This window comes from Protopterus annectens, chromosome 6.part1 (genome assembly GCF_019279795.1).
Source record: "Protopterus annectens isolate FY-2018-M chromosome 6.part1, PAN1.0, whole genome shotgun sequence".
Lineage (NCBI taxonomy): Eukaryota > Metazoa > Chordata > Ceratodontiformes > Protopteridae > Protopterus > Protopterus annectens.
The window spans coordinates 370812537-370837164 of record NC_056738.1 but is presented as its reverse complement, the minus strand read 5'-3'; the positions used below and the strand labels follow the sequence as shown (position 1 = coordinate 370837164).

General features: G+C 42.6%; 1 protein-coding gene across 1 annotated transcript in view; it reads left to right on the top strand.

The window, feature by feature from the left end:
- The window catches only part of LGALS12 (galectin 12), a 588927-nt gene that overhangs the window by 383428 nt on the left and 180871 nt on the right, over nt 1–24628 (top strand). The window contains exon 5 of the mRNA XM_044075786.1: nt 17158–17196. Within this exon, the coding sequence (XP_043931721.1) occupies nt 17158–17196 (39 nt within the window). The remainder of the gene's footprint in view (nt 1–17157; nt 17197–24628) is intronic.

Below are 24628 nucleotides of genomic sequence, written 5' to 3'. Positions count from 1 at the left end.
CTAGACGTTCAATTACATGTAGTTATGATGCTGCAGAAGCTTCTGCCAGATCTGCTTCAGTCCTGAGAAGATATTCTTGGCTAATATTACAGCCTTTCCCTGATGACATAAGGGCCAAACTTCTGGATGCCCCCCCCCCCCCCCCCCAGATAACTCTGCCCTTTTTGGCACAAAAGTTGATAAGTTATTAAAACCTCTTCAACAAAAGGGAAAGGAGCTACAGGATTTAAAGCACTTGTTTGTATCTGCTGTACCCAAATTTCATAGGAACTACCCCTCCAAAACCCAGTTCATCAGAAAACACTCTGCTCCACCCCCACCTTCCAGGGGCAGAAAGATTACCAGAATGCAAACAGACTCCTTCCAGACCCCCTGCCCAGAAACCACAGTTGCAGGATAGGGCAGGTAGTCTTTGACTACCTGCCTCTGCTGCCCAATTCCCCTGATTTTCATTCCCCTGTCCCTACGGCTCTTTCACTGTCTTCCAATTTTGAAAATCATTACCTCAAACAGGTGGGTCTTATCCATTATAGAAAAGGGTTATTTTATGACCTGGATCACCCCACCCTTTTTGAGGGGCATCACACAGCCACCCAAAGAATAACTCCTTCTTTTCCAGCCAGTCATAGACCGTCTGCTTGTTCAATGGACAATACAACCTGCCCCCCTGGCAGAAAAGGGAAGGGGATTTTACTCAAGACTCTTCTTAGTCCCAAGGAAGGATGTACCATGGAGACCAATCCTAGATCTCTCCAACCTCAGTCTTATCCTGTAAGTACCCACCTTTCATATGCTTACCCTCCAGACCCTCTTTCCCTTGGTAATGCCTCAAGGATTCCTAGCCACCTTGGACATAAAGGATGTCTTATCTACACAGCACTATAATTACCAACTACAGGAGATATTTACGTTTTTCTGAGAGTTCCACACACTTTCAGTTCTCTGCTTTGCCCTTTGGGCTCTCTACCGCACCAAGGGTATTCGCCAAGTGCTTGGGTCCAGCACCAAGGGTATTCACCAAGTGCTTGGGTCCAGTGATTGCCTACTGTAGGCCCCAAGGGATTCAAATATTCCCATACCCGGACAACCTACTGATTCAGGCAGAATGTTCCAGGACCCTACAATGCCAATTACAAACAGTTATATCAGTCAAGCAAGCACTGGGATTCAACATCAGTTAGCCCAAGTCCAATCTAAATCCCTCACAAGACCAAGTTTTCATCTGGTGCAGAATAAGGGAAGTTTTTCAATGCAACCCCCCCTTCCACTTGTTCAAACAGTCCTACTGAAAGTCCAGCAGGACAAACCAAAAATCTTGTTGATGACTCCCTATTGGTCAAGATAGCATTGGTTCCCCCTCCTTCTGCATTTAGCCAGGGGCACTCATCCCAAGTTACCTCACAGAGTGGACCTTCTCACACAGGACAAGATATCCTTAAGCCATCCCCACCTAGAGTCTCTGAACCTTACTCTGTGGGTGATAGAATTTTGATCCTTTACAGACATCTTTACACAGAAGATGTACTTACAGTCCTTCAGGAGGACAGGAAACCTAATACCAGGAGATCTTATTTGTCTATGTAGAAAAGATTCTCCTTGTGGTGTCTACAAAGACAGCTGGACCCTTTTCAAGGTGAAGTTCCCTTGGTACGGTCATATCTGCGTGAACTCTTGCATACAGAGTTAACACAGATAAGGGCCCACCTTGCCACAATTTTGGCTTGTATGCCTCTTGATCCCACTTTATCATCTTGGCTACCTGCAGAGTTATTCTTAAAGGGAGTACTGCATCTCAGGCCCCCCAGGAAGCCGGTTCCACCCCCCATGGGACCTGAATTATGTTTTAGAGAAGCCCACGGTTGCCCCCTTTGAACCAGCATCTAAAGCTTCTCTGAAACACTGTACTTGGAAAACTGTACTCCTGGTAGCCCTAATGTCAGCCAGAAGTGTGTCAGAGCTATAGGCCCGCATGGCAGTACCTCCTTTTCTTGCCTTCCACAAGGATAGGGTGACCCTTAGGACCCAGTCCCTCCTTCATGCCCAAAGTGGTCAATGAGCTATCCTTAAACCAAAGTATTCACCTGCCCACCTTCTTTCCACATCCACAGAATGACATTGAAAGAGTCTTGCATTCCCTTGATGTTCACAGTCAGCTTGGATTTTACCTTGACAAGACCAAGTCAGTTAGAAAATCAGACCAATTGTGTGTCTCCTTTCTTCCCAGGGCTCTGGGAAAGGCAGTGACAAAACAGGACTATCTCTGCCTGGATTTCCAGGGCCGTTACCTTCTGCTACACATACCATGAAAAACATCTAAAATCCAAAGTTAAGGCTCATTCTACTAGGGCTATAGCTTCCTCTGGAGTCTTCAAGGGACTGGACACTGCTTCCATTCTAGAGGCAGCTACATGGACTTCTAGAGCTGGATTTGCCAGGGCATTCTTTCATGGATTTCTAGAACAGTTCCCAGCCTCCTCCCTCCTCTTCCCTTTGAGGTCTGGCACTCGCCAAAGGATTTGGAATACTGCAACATGAACATAGAAAGACAGAATAGTTGTGTAAAATCTTACCCATAACCACAAATGTTCTCTTCCATGTTGCAATATCCCCCCCCCCCCTTCTTTCAATAAACTGTCCCTTCTTGGATGACATAGGACTTAAACAGCTATCCTGAGACACAGGGATCTGACTGGGGCATTCATTTCTGAGGAAAGATGCGTGCAGATGTCACTTTTATTGGCCCATGCTCCCTCAGCCAACATCGGACATTCCACGTACCTAGCAGTGACTAGAAGCTTTTGTATACTGGACCTAGATTTGCCGAGCTGCAGGCTGCATACAAAAAGAATGCAAGCCTACTTACCTCAAGAGAAGGTGCAGGGCCTTATAGACTACTTCCACAACCTTGCCTCCCTCAGCCAGTGAGATCCTGAGGGCTCTGGGGTTCATGGTGGTTACTATCCCCATGCTCCACCTAGCCAGCATGCTTATGAGGAAAATCCATTGGTACTTGAAAATAGTTTCTCAGCGCTCTCACCCTCTGGACGTGGTGATTCACCTTGTACCCTGTATCAGATAGAAACTTTTATGGTGGAGGGATCAGGTTGAAACTTGGCCTAGTGCTTCCCTTCACAGCTATAGTCCTCAATCATGAAATATATAAAGATGCCTCGGATGAAGCTCGCAGGTCCTGGACAGGCACCCAATGACTTCCAGGCAGATGGCAGCCAACATTGCTAAAGGAACACATCAACATAAAGGAAATGAGGGCCCTCAGCCAGGTTCTTCAGGTCTTTTCACATATCTAGAAACCAGCTACCCTACAAGTGTACCCAAATAACACAGTAATGTGGTACATAAACAAGCAAAGAGGGAGTAAATATTAACAATTGTACAGAATGGCACAGAAAGCCTGGGACCATGCCACCAAAAAAAAAAAAAAACACACGTTGCTCATAGCCGCATACATCCCATCACAGGACAGTGTGTTGACAGAGTCTTTAAGCAGGTCCCTGGAAGGCCATCATGAATGGACCCTGAACAGACAGGTTTTCTAGGACATCCTTCATTGTCATAGGTACTTGGATGGATCTGTTTTCGTTAGACCAACAAACAGTTTCCACTATTTTGCACTGGGGACCCTTTCCCTTCAGCTTGGACAGATGCTTTCACTTTGCAGTAGACAGGAAAGTTCCTCTATACCTTCCCTCCACTACCTCTCATTCCAGCAGGTCTTCTGAGGACCCAAAAAAAAATCTCTGGCTAGTGATTCCCTCTTGGCCTAGACAATATTGGTTCTCTCCTTTTTATTCTAACCAGGGGCAAGTAGTACAAACTGCCACACCACCAGGGGCAAGTAGTACAAACTGCCACACCAAGCAGATCTCATCACATAACAGAAAAGGTTATTGCTTCACCCCAATGTGTCATCCCTAAACCTAACTATGTGGATGCAAGGATTCTAATTCCTTACAAGCACAGTTTTCCTGAGTATATTAAGGTTCTCCAAGAAGCTAGGAGACCCACCACTCAAAAATCTTACGTAGCCAAATGGAAGAGATTCTCCTATTGGCGCTAAAGGAACGGACAGGACCCCAAACAATCTGAGGTACCTTCCATTCTGAAATATCTGTGTGAGCTCTCTTACATACAGTTCTCACCTGTTCTCTCAAAGCCCACCTGTCAACCATCTCCACCTGCTTACCTCTCATTCTCCCACTTATGTCCAGATGTGAGGTCGTTATTCCTTATATGGGTCCTGCATCTTAGACCACCTAGAAAGCCCTAGTGCCCCTACTTGGAACCTCAACTTTGTGCTGAAAAAGTTTGCCTTGCCTCCTTTTGAACCAGCAGCAACAGCAAACCTTGAATTCTGCACTTGGAAAACTATCCTAATTGCTAGTAGAGTATCAGAGCTTCTTGCACTCATGGCCATTCTTTTCTTATGTTTCAGAAAGACAGGGTTGAACCTCAGGACTAATATTTCATTCATGCATAAAGTAATCGATGTGTTATCTGTCACAGGCCATAAACCTACCTACCTACCTTCTTTCCCAACCTACAGATATTGCATTCTCTAGACATTCACAGACAGCTATGATTCTGTTTGGACAAAACAAAATCAGTTTGAAAATCCAATCAACTGTTTCTTTCATGGACACTAAACTAAGCAAACCATTGCAAGCTGGATCTCTAAGGCAGTCTCCTTTTGTTACTCTCTGCATGGCAAGTTGTTGCCCTCATACCCTCATAGTAGCAGCTTCTGGAGCTTTCTACAAAGGACTGGGCACATGGTCCATACTGGAAACTGCCACCTGGTCATCCCTGCACACTTTCACTAAACGCTAAAGGATTGATGCCTTTTCAAGGTCCAAAGCTACCTTTGCTAGGTGAGTTCTAGATGGCCTTTGGGGCAGTTCTACTGCCTTTTAGCCAACCAGCCTTACTTTCCCTTTAGGTGTGGGAATCACCCATGTGTTAGGAATACTGCAACAGTGATTTCAGTCAGGACATAGTACAGTTGTGTAAGAACTTACCATGACAGTAGATAGATGTCCTACTGATCACTGTTGCAGTATACCTCCCCACCCTCCTTTCTCTCTACACTTAATTTTCTCCTTATTTACTCTCTGTCTTTCTATATACTCTTTCTACCTCTGTTCCTATCCTGTGGGAAACACCCTAGAATAGAGGGGGCTTTCACACCACTTCAAACTGTGCTTCTCCTAGCTGTTCAGTGTTCTGCCTCAGGGGTCTACAGGCCACTGGCTTAGAGATGGCCTGAGAAATTATGCTCCTACATCCACCTCTGTACCCCTATTCTTGCAAGCTGTGGTCACACATCAAATGTACGATACTGGGAAAGTAAAGCTTTGGTACCCTGGCCAGACAGACAGTGATGATAACCTGTGTGTTAAAAATACTGCAACAGTGATCTTCAGGACATCTGTTGTAATGGTAAGTGCTTACACAACTGTACTGTCCTCTGCATGTGTTGGGAGTCCCTTCAGTCGGCAAGGAAGAACCACTCATGTCAGTCTTGGGAGTTTAAAAGGCAGTTGTAGGGAGGTTCCAAAAAGAAAATAGGAGCTCCACAAGAACAAAGAACAGTCAAATAATGCAGAATGATTATATAAGGCATCTAGTTCTCCCTGTACTCTGGCAGTCCCTTATTCCTTCAAGAAAATCTGAATCTCCATTTCTCTCTGGCAACAAGCTGTTTCAGACAAATGGGTTTGAAGTCTATTCATCCCAGGATACAACTGGCAGTGAGAAGAAATTCCTCCTTTTCCAGGGGATTCCTTCACATCTGCCATATCAAGCACTTCTGTTTCCTACTATCACATGCTGTCCTATGAGATAATAGAAGCAGTTCCTCATTCCCAGCTGGGAAAAGGATTTTATTCAATAATGTTTTTATTGCCAAAGAAAGAAAATTCCTGGCGACTAGTTCAGGATCTTTTATAAACTAGTTTGTAATAGTACAAAATTTCAAAATGCTTTCACTTCACAACTTGTTACCCTTTCTTTCTCATCTAAGTTTTTTACTAACCTTAGATTTAAACAGTGGATCATCAGTTTCCCATTCATCCAGATGTCAGGCATTTCGTAATATGGCCCAGGTACACAAAACCTGATCAGTTCTCTGCTGTGCACTTTGGCTGGCCACTGCTCAGTGTTCGCTAAGTGTCTGGCTCTAGTTGTAGCCCATTGCAAGCTACAAGGGATCCACATTTTTCCATATTTGGACAAATTGCTCATCTTTGCAGATCCCATCTCACCTAGGTAAGAGATCTCCTGTAGAGGCTGGAATTCCAACAGAACCTTCAAAAGTCTTTTTGGACTCCATCACTCAGGATTGTGTTTCTGTGGTATGTGCTAGACACCTTGGTATAAAGAGCTTTTCTTCGACAGGAAAAAATAGATCTATATTTAGATCTATTCCAGGGTTTTCCAGCCTAGACTTCGGTCATGGTGAGGGAATTCCTCAGAATTCTAGGTCTCATTTCATCCATGATTTGCATGACTCCTCTTACAAGACTCCAGTGGAATCTGAAGTCTTTTTGGTCCCAGCACCAACATCCTTCACCTTTTCAAATTCCAGTTTGGGGGGGTTATAAAAAGAGAGATTACTTGGAGACAGCAGTTATCCCTGAAAGATGGTCTCCCCTTCTCCCCTCGTGCTCCAAAGCAGTCGGATACTACAGATGGCCCCAAACATTGTTTGGGGGCAGTATGAAGAGGAATAAAAGTGCAAGGACTCTGGGAAAATAAGGACAGACCAAAGCTCATAAGGGCTAGCATCTCTTATGTTTATCAAGGCTCTCATCTGTCTAAATCATCGTAGTTCTCAGGACCTCTTCAGCTGTTCAGATAATACCACAGTGATGTACATAAACAGGCTAGGGAGAATCAGCTCTTACTCCCATGTGCAAACTAGTCATATTAGTTTGGGATGTAGCTTTACAGCACAGTCTCTCTTTATAGGAATTTGACATTCAGTCAGAGCAAAATTGTGTAGTAGACGAGCTACGAAGGACAAAGGCAAACCCTCATAAAGGGAAACAACATCAGGGGGCCTTCAAGACTTGACTCATCTTTGGGGAGTTCCTCTAGTAAACTGTTTTGCCTCATCCCTGAACAGTCAACTGGCAAAATTTTGCTCCAGGACTCCATGCAAGAAGACCAGGAAGACAGATGCTTTTTCCTTTTCTTGGACAGGAATCATCTTTCTTATGCTTTTCCAACATTTCTGCTAATATGCTAGGTACTTACGAAGATGCAGGAGGAATCCCCAAAGTCATTATGGTGACTCTCTTCTGGCCTTGACAGCAGTGGCTATCCCTTATTTTGGAATTGGCTAGGAGCAATTTCCACAAGCATCCTTACAGATTGCAGCTACTCACAGAAGAACAGGGTGTTTGATACATTCTGACCCCAGACATTTCAGTTGACTGCCAGGATGATAGTGTTTTAATCCCTTCTAGGCAGCTGTTTCCTGAGAATGTGCAGCAGGTACTAATGGAGGAAAGACAGCCTGCTAGTAGAAGATCATATATTCACAAATGGAAAAGGCTTTCTAGTTAGTGACAATAACCCACTACCAACTCAGGGCTAGTGTTTCTGTGGTTTTAAAATATTTGTGTAAGTTACTTTCCCATGGCCTGTCTAACTTCTCCATCAAAATGTATCTTTAATTTCAGAATGTCTATCCATGGACACCTCATTCAAGGTATTCCCCTGTCAAAAATGTTTTTGAAAGGGGTATTGTATAAAAGACCTCCAAGAAAACAGGTGACTCCTCTTGGAATTTCAGTTGTGTTAGTGACATTTGTTCCAGATGAACCAGCTCATCTGGTTGACTTGTGGTTATTAACATGGAAACAATTTTACTGGTTGCTGTAACCTCAGCAAGAACAGTATTAGTTGCAAGCTCTTGTAGGTAGGTATTTTTTTCACAGACATTATTTCTTTGATAACTCATTATTTTATTCCTAAAGTAGTATCAGAGTTTACTTCAAGTCAAGCTATCCAGCTCCCTGTGTTCTTCCCTGTAAACCAAAATGAGGAAGAAAAGGATACTTCATACCATAATGTCCACAGACAACTCCGGTACTATTTTGACAGAACAAAATCTTTCAGAACTTATAAACAGTTCTTCATTTGAAGGTAAGAAGAAGGGACAACCTGTGCCAAAGCAGATTATTTTCAAATGGTTGCCTCGGGTTACTACCTTACTTTATTCCCACAACAAAACTATTCCAGGCAGGGTCAAGGCACATTATACCATGGCCTTGGTGTTTTGGAAAGGGTTGGACTCCACGCATTCTAGAATCAGCAACTTGGTTCTCTTTACATATTTTTAGAAAGCACTACAAGCTAGATGCCTTCTCCAAGTCTAGGCCAGGCTTTGTTAGGACCATTTTACAGGGGCACCTGGACCAGTTTCATTGTACTAAGCTTTGGTAATCTACTCGTATAGCTTTTAGGCTGCTGCAACAGTGATCAATATGGAGAATATAGTAGAGTTGTGTAAGTAAACTCACCATAACAGTAGGTGGTTGAATGATCACTGCTGCAGTAGCTGCTTCCTCCCTCCATCCCCCTTGTTTTTTGGTGTGATTTTTATGCTAATGTGTGGACATTTTTTCTTGTGGTTCCTATCAATATCCTCAAAGGGCTCAGCTTCCCTCTCTCAGATAGGATGAAAGCTGTAAAGTGCTTGGCACCCAAACCTGTCGTTTTAGTAAGCACAGCTTACTAATGGTTTGGGTGCGTGGAAGGTGCCCTGAGGCTTTGGAAGTTGAAGAGCTGTTATATCCTCTGCAGGTTATAACCAGTATAGCTAAGGCTACTGCAGCAGTGATCATTCAAGCATCTAGTGTTATGGTAAATGTATCTACACAACTGTACTTTACTACTTCAAATTTGTTCTGTCACTATGCAACTTTAAATGGAAAACTGTCATATTATTTTATCCTTGTGTAGTATTTCTTCTAGCTGAGCATTCATGTTGTTTTCTGTATTCAGTTATTTAGTCAGATCAGTATCTCTGTCAATAGGTTACTATTAAAGAAAACCATTTAATACTGGAAATGTGTTGTTTGTTTCATATCAAAGAAGGTGGATATTTAACAGACATCACTGGAAGTGCATTGCAGTGGAGCTCTGGTAGCTCTTTACATTGATAAGTGATTTTGAGACATGCTGGAACCATATGGTGCAGAAGCTCATTAGTGGATCTTTTGCACGCATATGAAGTGAACACACAACATGGTCAGAACAACTGCACTAGTGCTCCCCCTACCAACCCAAATAGTGCCATTGCACAGTCTTACAGAAATATTCACATACATGTATTCCAACACGCACATTCAAACAGACCTAGAAGGCCACAGTTATGCCCTCCACACACACACACACACACACACACACACACACACACACACACACACACACACAGTCTCCCAGTATTTCCCTGCTGCAGTGCTACCAGTCATGCTCCTGCAATAGATTGCAGTGGGTGAACACCATAAAATAATAGTGTACATTCCCATGACTTCACTGTGAAACGGGTGGAGGTTGTCTTTAAATCATTCTATTATGCTATGCCAATCACAATGTAAGACTTTGGAGAAGCGTGCATAACTAATTTGCATTAGTGTCTAGCTTCCAGACTAAAGTATTAATGATATTCATCGTGGTTCACTGTTAGTCATTACTGTAGGTTTCTTCCTGCTGGCAGAAGCCCTCGATTGGCCAGAGTCCCAAAGTCAGGTCCGACGTCGGCTGAAGTCGCTCCTGCCCTGATGTCAGTGCGCCAGGGGTATAAAGACCTCAGCCGACGCCATTTTCCCCAGTCTTTCTTGCCGTGCGGTGCCTGTAGCAAAGCAGTACGCAAGTGCCAGTCGGCCGACTCCTGTTTATTTTTGGTGGCTTTTGTACTGAAGACTTCTTCTTTTAAGCTAAGTACCCCATTGGGGAAACCATTTTCTTGCTCCAGTTCGATGTCAGAAAAAGTTAATAACTGTATTTCTTGTGGGAAGCAAATATCTCATAAGGATTTTCACTCTTACTATATACCTTGCTTGGGTCCTGACCACAACGTAGCTAATTGTAGGTTTTGTGCTAAGTTTAATCAACGCACTATTAGGCTTGGGTACGATTTTGCCTTCCATTATTTTGGAAAAAGATTTAATTGCAATATGTCGTCGGATTCTTATCCAGCTACTGCAGTGTATAAGAGGCACAAGGATAAAGACAGGCCTCCGAGGTCCAAAGTGGATGACTTTATTCAACCAGAGCCGGTTGCCAGTTCGTCAGTCGTCAGTGAGGCACTTTCGCAGCCCCTGTCATCTGCCACTTTTGAACCGGTTACCTGTACTGACTCCCGTGAGGAGTCGATGGGGCCTTCAGAATTTCCAGGGACTAGACCTCCGGATAATGCTCCCTCAGATGGCTCCGGAGCCGCTGTGCAGGCACCGGCTTCTGAGGGAGTTTGTAGGCGTACACAGCTTCATGTAAAGATGACTCCAGTTTTGCAGTCAAGGACAAAGGCAAAGACAAAGCAGCATGCACAGGCACCTTCTGTTCAGGGCCCTAGACCTCAAAGACAGATGCATAAAATGGCTGAAGACCTGTTAACTATGATCAGGGGTTCTCATCCCCCTCCTGACAAGAGACCTAGGCTAGAGCCAGATTATGATTCCTCAGATCAAGTTTCAATTTCTTCTGCTTCTTCCTCTGAGCAGGATTATTCCTTCCCTCCTTATGAGGATTCTGATGCTGAAGAATCCCTTCCTTCGACCTCTCCTCCTGAGGATTATTAATTTGAGGAAACTTTGCATGATATGAGAGCATTTTCACTGGGAAGGGCAGGAATACTCTGAATCCAAGAAAAGGCTTAGGGATTTTCTTCTGCTCCCACAGCATAGACCCCTGGCTATTCCCCCTGTATTGGACATTGTGGATGATGTTTTTACAGATGCATCTCTCTCTCCTGATTCTTTTCCTCCTGCTCCTGTCAAACCGGATAGGTATTATAGGGTTTCAGATTCCCACAAATATCTTTTTAAGAATCCTTCAGCTGATCCAGAAACTATTTCTCAGGGCCCTAAGGGTGTTAAAGCGGCCTCTGCTAAGAATCCTATTCCCTCTGACTGAGAGTCCAGAGCCTTGGAAAGATAGGGCAAAAAAGTTTATACTTCTGCTACATTGTCTATTAGAGCTTTGAATTGTCAATTTCATATGTTGAAATATCAGCAATACCTTTTGTCTGTGTTAAAGCAAAAGATGTCTGCTGTTTCTGATGGTACAGACAATAAGGAATTACAGGATTTATTGCATGCTACTGAGCAGGTGGATAAACATACCCTGCACTTTGGTTTTGATTCTTTGGAGGCTTCTTGCAGGGCTGCAGCAACTGGCGCAGTTATTAGAAGGCATGCTTGGTTAATGGAGAAAAGTTTGCCTGAGCAGGTTAAAGCAAAACTTTTAGATGCCCCTTTGCAGCACAATGTTTTGTTTGGGGCCAAAGCTGAGGAAGTATTGAAGAAAATGGAAGACAAAGCCAAATATATGCAGACAGTTAAGGATTTTCTACAGGTACAACCCCCTAGATTTAGCAGGAATTGGCCAGCTAAACCTTGGTCCTTTCCGAGCTCAGACAGACCTCAGAGAGGCAGATACAGGCATTCCAGAGGTAGAGGTCAGGCACAGCCCCCTTTCAGAAGTAAGCAGGGGAGTGCCCCCTGTCCCAAGGGAGGAGAAGATAGGTCACAACCTTTCAGGAAACAGTCATTGACTCTCCCTTACTAGCTCCAGGGGCTCCCCTCCTGGATGCACATTTGGGAGAAAAAATCTCTCTTTTTTTATCACAATTGGAGCCGCATAACCCAAGACAAATGGGTTCTGAACATAGTTTCAAGGGGTTGCAGGTTTCATTTCCATACCGTGATAAAATCAAACGGATGGCCAGATCTGCCAAAGCATCAATGGGCAGAGGCACAACAGCAAGTTCAGTCCCTCATGGATATGAGGGCCATAGGATTGGTACCAGATTCAGAAATGGGGCAAGGGTTTCATTCAATACTTTTCCTGGTTCCCAGGAAGGAAAACACATGGAGACAAATCCTGGACCTTTCCGTATTGAATACCTTCCTAGAAATTCCAAAATTCAAGATGTTCACTCTGCAGCAGCTGCTGCCTATGCTGAGCAAGAGCGCTTGGATGGTGACTTTGGACTTGAAGGAGACTTACCAGCATATTCCCATACGGCAAGAGTGCAGAAGGTACCTGAGATTCAAAGCGGGCTCGAAGCATTACCAGTTCTCTGTGCTGCCCTTTGGCTTACCTACTGTGCCTAGGGTCTTTACAAAGTGCCTGGCACCAGTAATGGCATTTTGCAGACAGAAGGGAATTCAAATATACCCTTATCTGGGCTATTGACTCATTCAAGCGGACAACAAGGAGACTTTACTTCAGCATCTAGCATTTGTGCAGCATCTTCTCTTGTGCCTAGGGTTCATGGTGAACCTAAAGAAATCAAACCTGGTGCCCACGCAGCAGATTACTTTCCTGGGTGCGCTTCTGAGCACTACAACCCAGATGGCTTATTTGACACCAGACAAGAAAGTGCAACTGGCTTCTTATTTCAAAAATCTGGCTTTAATGAGTCAGCTGTCTGCAAGAAAAATTCTGCAGGCTTTGGGGTACATGGCATCCTGCCTTCTGTTAATACCATATGCAAGACTGCATATGAGGAAGATACAGTGGTACCTCAAGAGTGTATGGTCTCAGCATTGTCACAGTTTGGAAACAGTGATCGCAATTTTGCCTGGTCTCCGGCAGGAGTTTCTTTGGTGGGCCGAGGCCTGTCTCCAGAACAAGGGGAGGCCTTTCTTTCCCATTCCAGCCAATTAAGTCATAACAACGGATGCTTCGGATTATGCATCGGGAGCCCACATGCAAGGGAAATGTCTTCAGGGTGCCTGGACAGAGGACCAAATGCATCTGCAAATAAATTTGAAGGAGATGCTAGCTGTACAGAATGCCCTGACAGCCTTCAAAGATCTTATTCTACCGGGGCAATTACTGATAAAGACCGACAACACTACGGTGATGTGGTACATAAACAAGCAGGGAGGCTCTCACTCTTACCCCCTGTGCAGATTGGCCATGGCTCTGTGGAACACAGCACTAGCCAACAAGGTGGACTTACAAGCTCAATTCCTGCCAGGAAAGGTCAACACTCTGGCAGACAGTCTAAGCAGAAATCTTTCGGATCCACACGAATGGATGTTGGATGTTCGGATATTCAGGATAACGGAGGCGTGGGGGTGCCCGGACATAGATCTTTTTGCATCTCCCCAAAACCATAAACTTCAAATGTTCTGCACGAGGACCTACCACAAGCTAGCATGGAAAGTGGATGCCCTTTCAATCAGTTGGAAACACCTCTCAGTATATGCTTTTCCTCCTTTGCCTCTTCTTCCACGGGTACTTCTGAAAATCAAACAGGACAGACTGCAAATGATTTTACTGGCTCCCAACTGGCCTTGGCAATTCTGGTATTCCACCCTGATGAAGCTGGCTCAGGGTCCACCCTGGATTTTGCCACAAATTCCACATCTATTGTCTCAACGAGACAGCCAGATCCTGCACAGCCATGTCAAAACTCTAAATCTAGCAGCCTGGAGGATCCAGGGTCTTTAAACAGCTTTACCCTTACCAAACAGGTACTGGACGTAATCCTTGAAGCTAGAAGGCCCAGCACCAGGAAATCTTATGCAGGTAAATGGAAAAGATTTTGCTCCTGGACTCCGGCCCAGGGTTTTGATTCTGCAGTTCCAAACATTCCTCTGATTTTACAATACCTAACAGAGATGTTACATAAGGGCCTATCTTTTTCATCTATCAAAATTCATGCTTCTGCTATTTCTGCACATTACAATACGGATCCCCCAATCTTTTCTCATCCATTACTTGAGCAATATCTCGGAGGGGCAAAGAATATAAGGCCCCCTTTAAGAGCACCAGTTCCCACTTGGGATCTCAACTTTGTTTTGGAAAAGTTAACTTTGTCTCCTTTTGAACCTGCAGCTTCCACAGATTTAAAGTTTTTATCATGGAAAACTGCTTTTCTTTTAGCTATTACCTCTGCCAGAAGAGTTTCGGAATTAAAAGCTCTCATGGCTGTGGAACCCTTTATTATTTTTCATCAGGACAGGGTGTCCCTGAGGACTAATCCCACCTTTATGCCTAAGGTGGTTTCAAAAGTAGCCTTGAATCAGACTATTCATTTACCTACCTTTTATCCTAATCCTCAGTGAAGAGGAAAGTATTTTGCATTCTTTAGATATACACAGGCAGCTTCATTTTTACCTGGAAATCTGACCAATTGTTTGTGGCTTATGCTTCTGCTTCACAGGGGAGAGCAATCACTAAGCAAACTATTTCTAAGTGGATTGCCCACTGCAATCAAGTTCTGTTACTCTCATCATGGTAAACCAGTTCCTGTTAATGTTAGAACACATTCTACTAGAGCTACTGCCACTTCGGCAGCTTTTCTCAGTGGAGTTCCTACCAAGGAGATCTTAGAAGCTGCAACTTGGAGTTCTGTGCATACTTTTTCTAAGCACTACAACCTCCCTCTCTCTCCTAAATCTAGGGCAGGCTTTGCCTCTGCAGTCCTGCAGGGTTTTGTAGCCACCCCTTCTGTTCCTTCTCCATCCACCCTTTCTTAGCTTTGGGATTCAACCCCACAGTAATGACTGGAACAGTGAACCACGAACATAGTACAGTTGTGTACTCTTACCATAAATGTAGATGTTCGAGTATGTTCACTGTTACAGTCTGGGTTACCCTCCCTCCTATCCCCTCTTTTGTTGTTCTTTGAGTGCCCTCTGTGTCACCATGACACTTCTTTTTTCTCTGAGGTGTTTTTGCTGGTGATATTTGGGAATGTTCTGGTTTATGTTTGCTTAATCTTTTGATTAAGCTTTTGGCCTTTATTTTTGGGCACCTGACATCTGGGGCAAGAAAAACTGGGGAAAATGGCGTCAGCTGAGGTCTTTATACCCCTGGTGCACTGACGTCAGGACAGGAGCGACTTCAGCCGATGTCGGACCCAACCTTGGGACTCTGGCCGATCGAGGGCTGCTGCCAGCAGGAAGAACCCTACAGTAATGACTGTAACAGTGAACATACTCGAACATCTACATTTATGGTAAGAGTACACAACTGTACTTTCCACATGCAGCGATGTCTGGTGCATAATTATGTACTACCTACCTGCAGCTGAATGCCACTATAGCACTACAGTGGTATCTTAGTCAGCTGGAAACATGTTTACACAGCGTGCTGTGTTTCTGAAGCCTCCATGACTTTTACAGCTATATGTATTGGTACAAATTAATACTCTCTTTTTGTCAGTCAGATGCTTTTTCAAATTACCTTATGTGCCTAAGAATACTTAATTTCTTGAAATTTTAAACAAAAGAAAAAAAAAACCACTTGAGATGACTGTGTATAGTTTGGAAGGTATGTGCAGACATACTTAAAAGAAATGGATTACAAAAAAACTGGTAAAGAAATTAAAAGTGCCATTTTGAAAGAAATGGGGTTGCACTTAATTAGGTGTTTCCTTTAGACTGAAATGTAAGCTAAATTATTATTTTTGTTTTTGGAAGAAGCTCTGAAGAAATATTTTAAAGGTAATGTTTTAGTTAAGTGTATAAGTTTTTGGTGTGTGTGTGTTTGTTAATAAAAAGCCCCTTACTCTTTTGGCAAATGTCCTGCGACCAACTTCTTGTACCTGTTCTACCACCAGCTCTGGCAGATGGCACTTCAAAATCATGTTCATTTTTTTTTCATGTAATTATACTTTAATGGTGTAAAGAGGGATTCATGGTTCAAAAATAAGTAGTTTTTACTGTGGTTACTTCAGTGTAACTGTACATATTAAGTGCAATAAACTTGCCATTTTGTTTACTATATGAGCAGCTGTCCCATTACTTCCTGATTCTGTGCCTTCTGGCTTTGATTGCATTATAGATCACTTTTAGGAAAAAAAACTAGGGTATGTGATTGCTGATAATCCTACAATAAATGATATTTGTGTTCTGTTATATGCTTTTCCAACCTTTTACCTGAATATAACCACATTTAGTTAGTGTTTGAGTGACTGAGTCAGTGATTGATTGTGCTGTATTCTGTTCATTTGTTGAAATATACTGCAGACTACAGAAAGCACCTGCCCACTAAAAATGTTTGTCATGAGAGCATACTTGCATCAAAAATAAACAGTAAAAGACATCTTTTGCATACAGTGTTTCATCAGAGGCATGGCTAACATTAAAGTGGGCCCAGGTGCAGGATGTGAAGGAACACAATTTTTATTACCAGCATAAATTTTAATAATTGATTTGTGGAAGTAGTTGAGCACTGTGTGCGTGGTTCAGTTGTGGTCAAGGCTGAAGTGCTGAGCACTTCTGTTACACTTGAAGCAAGCATTTTCCAACAGTTTAAAGTAGATAAGGAACACCTTTTTTTTGGACCTGAACTTAAAGTTGAGAGGGGCACCAAATTCATGAATGGCCCTGTGCCTCAGAAGGACTAGCTTATACCTCTGTCGTTCAGTTTAATTTCTTATGTGATTGATGATGTATCTCAGGAGTATAGAACACCCCCTTATGGTGCTCTACAAAGCACTTTGTGGGAATAGAACGCACAGCTTTCTGTACTTCCCAGTATCAAAGGTAAACATGCTGTCTGCTAAACCACTAACAGTGGTATAAACTGAAGTACAGGGTGTTATTTCTTGTAATGACCAATTAAATTTGTGATTGATTGATATAGTTGGACCCTGAACGTTGAAAAGCATTAGGAGGAACTGACCAACAATTTTTAAGTGGCCAGATGATATGTATGCCAGTCGGGTTAATTTACCTGTTGGCCTGTCTTCTTTCTAATCAAGTTCATTGTACTAAAATATTAAATTAACGTATCAGTGTCGTACCTCTGTAGCCTTCCCAAAATGCATGTTATTTTTCATTGTTTGCAGTATTAAATTTAGTGTATAACTCTCTTCAAAACATGTAAGTGCTTCACTGTTTTTTGGTGCGGATTAAAGTAAATTCTTATTCTTTCTGCCTACAGCCATATTCTGAGGAAGAAACAGAATATCCTGTCTGCAGTGTAAGTGCTTCTTTACTTTTCTGTGCTTCACTGTTGTGTAGAAAGTTCCGTACTATAAGTTGTCTGTAAATCTTGATAGCACTGTCTGCTCCAATATGTCTACATATAGGAAATGTTCTATTTAAGATATTAAATGTATTCTAATCAATGTAGTTCATGAAGCACCACAACTACTCTCTAAAACTGGGGCAAAGAAGGGTAAAGTACCTTTCTGATGTCAGAAAGGTGTTTAATAGCCATCACTGTGTTAAGTTCTAGTCTTGTGCTAAAACATTAACATTAGTGGTCACAACAGACCACAAGAGTGGTAGGAAGTGCAAAACCATTTAAAAGGCTCTTAAACACTTCACTCAGGCAAAATGAAGTATTTAAGGGCTTGTTAAAGCTGTTTGCACTTCCTAGCACTTTTCTGTGGTGGACACTCACTCTCTCCCTGTCTGGAAGCAGTAAGTATGTAATAGCTTTAAGGTCTGGAAAGCACTTGGCACTCCTACACTTTTTTCTTTACCTGTTCCAATGTTCTACAGAAATTAAGTCCCATGCACTGCAAAGGATTATAATTGGGTTTGTCCAATCATAACCCAGTTATATTTTCTCAACATGGATGTCAAAATTTGCGCCTCTAGCTTTGCTGGCGATATGAATTGGCATCCATGCCATGATCATAATCCTCTGTAGGTTATCGATCCCATCCAACTTGACTTCACCCTGGCCAGAGTCTTTATCAGTACCCTTTGCCCTCCATTATGATCTTTTCATATGTGTCCCTGACATCCTTGTCTTGAACACATAAGCTAGTTATGTTCAGAGACCCGATCATAATCCTCTACATTTTAGATGCCACATTATTGCCATTTCAAAGTGTTACTGATGTTTACAACTTGAAAGCAGCTGCTATTTACTTGGTGGAGTAAAGCCCCATTTTATAAACCAAACACAAACTGTATGTTGCATATTTTTATGCTTAATATAGAGGACTGAAACCTACACTGTACTTTGTTCCTTGCTGTATTGACATATTATGAAGCACAGTTCTCATTGGACTCCCCTGACAGCCCTTTTATTTATTAGATGTGCTGCCTCCAATGTTTTAATTATTATCAGTGTATTTTGATCAAAGCTATGACTGTCATCTGTCAGTTTTCCTGGAGATCTTTGTGACAGTACCCCTTTTGAATATCCGCTCATTAGTTGTAACCAAAGCTCATGGTATTTGGCCCAAACCTTAGGATACTACATGTTGAGTGTCAAAACTGTTTGTCAGAAAACAATAGGTGAATACTGCACAACACCTTCATCACATTTCATGTCCTGAGGAGGTAAACGTGTTTCCCACCTTGAAGTCATTGGCATATTTTGTCATGTTTTATTGTCACATACTATTTAATCTAATAAAAAAAACACCAAATGATAAAAATCCGTACACAGAGCCCTGTGACACTCCATATGTGCTGTGTCTGAGAATATGTTGTCAGTTTTACTCTATTGTCTAAGTAACCAGTTTTTAATCCAGTTGTGTCACAATTGGTTTTAATAGTTTTTTTTATCTTCTCCTGAAAACCTGCATATACTTACATGTGGAAGTCAAATGCTTTGTAAACTGTCAGACTTTCATCTAAGGCAGCATTTACTAGTTCAAAGAATGCTATAAAGTTTAGAGAGAAGGACCTATACTGAATTGTATTGATTTTTGATGCAGGAGTCCTCACATCTTTATTACCACAAGAAATAAAGTAATTTGTTTCATACACGTGTCAGTTTCTTCTTCCCAAACTGAAAGAGCTATATTGGACTTCTCTTTTTAGATGTATTGTGTTACGCTGAGTGTATGTTTGTGTGGTATTGAAGGACAACCATGGCAGGGCTAGTCTCTTGGAGGTGTGAACATTGTCTCTAGGTGATGATCACTGTTGATGTGACACCTTTACACCATGTGCAAAAAAAAAATAAAACAAAAAATAAGGGGGAAAAGAAGTTGATGAAGATGTTGAGCTCTCATGTTTCTTTCTGTAGAAGATCCATGATGTCATTCTTTTAAACCAGCATCTTTTAAACAAGCATGTATGGATCTGAACTGCCCTCTTTTGTAAGTAGGAGCCACCACTGCTTGCCACTACGTTTCTGGTGTATTTAACTATCTTTCAGTAACCTATTTGAAGAAGTAGCATTTTATTTTTTTATATTATGTAAGAGTGCCCGTAAAATGTTTTCGGATCTCAGAAACCTAGCATCCTCCTTATTCAAGGCTAGGCTGTTTCTGTATTGTTGATAAGTGGTATATTATCTCTATATTCTAAATCCACTTTCCATACCAATTTGTTATTTTAAAACTATTTCTAAACATTCCAATTAATTGGCTGCGTATGTTAGGATATATACTGTTCACTTATCTTACCAGTATGTCACACTCACTCCTGAATCTTTCAGCCTTTGGTTTCTTGATATAGTTGAAGAAAGTTTGGTCTTGTTTCATTATTTATTTTGGCACCTTGCTGCCATTTAAAGCTGTTTATCTTGTGTTTTAATACGATTGTATTGCTTTCCTTTCTTTCTTTCCTTCCAAAATGTGCTAAATTTATAGCTCCATCGGAGGAGTTGCATTGGAATTTTAGTTAACACTGATAATTTGTTGAGAGAGCCAACTTTTTGCAGGCATTGTTTAGCTCCCACATTGTCATTTAATTCCCAGTCCTCTGTCCATTTTCATTCAGACCCATTCTGCGGTTTTGTTTGTAGTGGGTATATAGTGCCATCAACATTTTCAGTAGAAACTCCTGTATGGTAGTAGTTTAACATTCCTGAACAGAGTTTCTTTTGTGACTTATTCCAGGGCCCATATGTCAGTAGGATAGCCTGCTCCTTTTCTTGTGTCCTGCACATGTCCATTATTAATTGCATGTCCATAGTACATTTTACCTTTTATAAATTAATGTTTATCTGTTTTCTGCAAGCCCGTGTTCTTCTAGCTGGTCTAGAACTTCTTGGCTGCTCTTTTTTTTTTCCCCACACACCACCAAGATAACACCTTGGTAGCCCTGCAAATAAAGAATTCCTTTAAGTACTTAATCTATTACTTGCCTCCAGATAGCTGCTGCAGACTCCAAAATCTGTCCATTATACTGGAATAATTCATTGTACATGTACTGATAAATATTATTTACGTTTCTTCCATTTCTGTTTATACACGTCTTTGTCGTGATAATTTCAAAGAACTGCTTCATCACTGTTGTGGAATTGAAAAAAATCTTAGCAGCAGCTATGAAATTTCTACATGCACAGACTTCTGTTGGTTTAATTTTCTTAAGCACTGGCACTATAGTTGTATCCCACCACCCTTTTTTTTATTAAAATTTCTGAACTTAATACCACATAAAATGAATTTATACATAACATTGCCAAAATTTGTTACCTTTCCTTTTGCTTGTCTTTGCATTGCACACATACACATTGCACTGCAGTTGTGTAACCCAGTACTCTGACTGAATGTCTGTATTGATTCAAAATTGCAAATAATAATACTAATGAAATATAAACTTTACCTTCTACTTTTATAGTCTTTTCAGTTATCACATTAGTTTTCTGTTGATGTATCACATTTTTAATTCATAGTACTGAATAACTTCACCAGCGGTGGTGGTGCTGCGGTAGCGTTGTCACCTCACAGTAAGACCCTGTCCAGTTCGATTCTCAGCTAGAGCTTCTTCTGCGTGGAGACATGCGTGAATGGGCATACCTTCGTTGAAGGTTGTGCGTCAGGGTTGGTAACTCAGCACGTAAAAATCAACTACCAATCATTAGTGGACCGGAGTTCCGCTGTGGCGATCCCTAACCCCGGTCTAAAAGCCGAAAGAAACAACAAAGTACTGAATAACTTAATTCCAGATGACTTTTAGTGTATTTGCTTTTCCTTTTAGACTATAGTCTACACTTTTCCACCATTTAGCAGTATTAGCTTTAATTACATATGCTACAATTGTTCTATTTATTTGTTGTCATTAAATCTAGCAAAAAAATCCACATATCCCCAATGCAAAAAACAACCCAAGTCCACTTGCTTCAGATCTGAAATATATCTTCCTATACTAAACTTACATTTTTCCTGCATGTTTTATTTTCCAGCAGCAGAAAATTGCATATTAGATTAGCTTGTAATTTCTCAGATCCCTAGAATATTGTCTTATTTTCCTTATTTAACCTAATGGATGACTGATTCCTTTTGTGTAAAATACTAAGTATTGGTGTAATGTTCCATGCTTTCTCCCATACAAATTATTTTAATAATGCCTTCATTTCTTTCCTTGGATGTTCTTCGTGTTTCACTGTTGCAGTCATCACATTTGGGTTTTCCCTGCCAGGGTAGCCCTCGGCCGGCCTGAATACCAGAGACTTAGTATTTCTGCGTCAGTTGCTGTCACTTGACTGATGTCAGGTCATCAGTGGTATAAAGGAAGGCAGCCAACGCCATTACATCAGTCTTTCTTGCCATGGAGCCCGAAGCAGAAGCAGTTCGCACAAGTGCCGGTCGACCGCTACCTGAGTTTTCGTTTCTGAATTGAAGTTGAAGTCTTCGAAGGCCAAGTACCCTGTTGGGATCCTTTTTTCTTGCACTAACCGATGTCAGAAAAAGTTAATTGTCTCGCCTGTGGAAAGCAAATACCACACCAAGACTTCCACTCTTACTGCGTCACTTGTCTAGGCCAAGACCACGACATCCTCATTGTCTCTTCTGTGCTTTAACGCCAGAAATATCCATAGTAGGGCCCTTATTGTAGCCAGATATTTCCGTTTACAGCCCTTGAATTCTGATACGGCTTCAGTAAGCCATCCAAAAGCAGATCTTCCGAAAAAGCGTAACGATAAAGACAGACCTCACAGAACCAGACCTTCCAACAACACTTCTGTTAAGCTGCTCAATGAGGCTCTTTCGCAGCCTGTGATGTCCGCTTCATTTAATTCGCCGGCCACTACCAAGACCCTTTCGGAGTCCGGTATGCTGCAGAACTCTTCTTTGTCTAAGGATCCTGCGGTCATCTCTACCTTGGATGGGTCCGGAGCTGCTCTGCAGGCACCAGCTTCCGAGGAAGTCCTTTGCAGCACCGAATCCCGACATAAACAGACACCTTAATTCGCAAATACCATTATTTTGAAAACAACCGAGTTCCTTAGGCTCAGGGGTCAAACCACACCCAAGAAACAGACTACCCATTCTCATGCACCTGCTCCCTTGCCTCAGTCTCAAATGCTTAAAATGGCAGAAGACCTTATCATGCTGATTAGGGGAAGCCAAGCCACTCCCTCAAAAAGAAAAGAGATCTGTCTCCAGTAGTTTTGTGTGAACAAGAGTCAGATGAATCCGATGCATCTGACTATGAAGACATGCAGCCCCTCTCCACATATGAGGATTCTGATGCAGAGGAATCCATTCCTTCAGCCTCTCCCCCAGAGGATTTTTCCTTTGGGGAAATCCTGCATACCTTAAGGGAGCATTTCCAATGGGAGAGTCAAGTCTACCCTCAGTCTAAAAAGAGACTCTGAGAGTTCCTGGATCTTCCACAACACAGATGCTTAGCCATCCCCCCAGTCCTAGATGTGGTGAATGATGTTTTCCTTGAATCCAGCTCGACTCCAGACGCCCTCCCTCCCACTTCCAGAAAGCCAGACAGGTACTACAGAGTCCCTCGATCACACAAATATCTTTTTAAAATTCCAACAGCTGTCCCTGAAGTCATTTCTCAAGGGCCAAAAGGGATTAAAGCAACATCTTCTAAGAATCCCACTCCCTCAGATAGGGATTCCCGAGCACTGGACGGATGGGGTAAGAAAGTATGCACCTCAGCTACTCTTGCTATCAGGGTACTAAATTGTCAATTCCATATGCTTAAATATCAGCAACATACCTTGGAACTCCTTAAACAAAAAGTGTCCTCCTTTCCTGCATGGGGAGAAAATAAAGATTTACAGGAGTTAATCCACTCTGCTAGTCAAGTAACTAAACGCACCTTGCACTGTGGTTTTGACACCCTAGAAACTTCTTACAGGGCAGCAGTCACTGGATATGTCATTAGAAGGCATGCATGGCTTAAAGAACAACCCCTGCCAGACCATGTAAAATCAAAATTGTTGGATGCACTCTTGCACAAAGACAACTTATTTGGCACTAAAGCAGAAGAGGTCTTAAAAAAGATGGAAGAAAAAGCAAAATCTATGCAGATGGTTAAAGATTTCTTACAGGTCCAACCCCCTAGGTTCAGCAGGCATTTTCCCTCCAAGCACTGGTCCTTTTCTGCTCCAGGTAAACAGGCCCAGCCTAGGCCCTGTGGAAACAGACTACCCCAGAGAGTAGCCCCAGGGGTTGCAGAGATCTAAGCAGTGGACTACCTCCACTTCAAAACCAGGGAGTTTTAAGCCACCCCCTTATGGTAAGAACTCACAATGACTCACCTCCTCCAGACCTAGCCTCAGCCCACCTTCACATACCCTTAGGAGGAAAACTCTCGTTTCACTCAAGCACCTGGGCCACCATTACCAAGGAACAGTGAGTTCTAAACATTGTGTCTCAGGGGTACAAATTCACCTTCCACACCCTTCCAACCCCAAAAGGGTTCCCAGATCTACCACCAGATCAGTGGGCAGTGGCTCAACAGCAAATCCATTCCCTGCCCTCCATGGGAGCAGTAGAGCATGTTCCTGCACATCAGATAGACCAAGGCTTCTACTCCAGGCCTTTTTCTGGTGCCCAAAAAAGAGGACACCTGGTGCCCCATCCTCAATCTATCCATCCTAAACACCATCCTGGTGATCCCAAATTTCAAAATGCTCACCCTCCAGCAGTTGCTACCCATGCTGTCCAAGGACACTTGGCTGACCACCCTGGACCTTAGAGGCCTACCTCCACATTCCTATCAGGGAGTCCTGCAGAAAATGTCTCCACTTCAGGGCAGGATCTCAACACTTTCAGTTCTCTGTGCTTCCCTTTAGCTTATCTACTCCCAGAGTTTTCACAAAATGCTTGGCTCCAGCCATTGCCTTCTGCAGACAAATAAATATTCAAATTTACCCCTACTTAGACCAACTGCCTTATTCAGGCAGACAGCCAGGAAAAGCTGGTCAAAAACCTGGTCTTTGTAAAGAATCAACTAACCTCCCGAGGGTACACTATTAACGAAAAGAAATCCAAACAGGTACCCACCAAAGGATAATCTTCCTGGGAGCATGTCTGGACACAACATCCCAGATGGCATACCTTACACCAGAGAAACAAATTTTCCTGTCAGCTTACTTCTCCCAATTGGCCACCAGGCCCCAGCTTTGTGCAAGGAAAATCCTGCAAGCCCTGGTGTTCATGGCATCTTGCATACTCCTCATTCCATATGCCAGACTGCATACGAGGAAACTTCAGTGGCACTTAAAGAGCCTTTGATGTCAACACTCT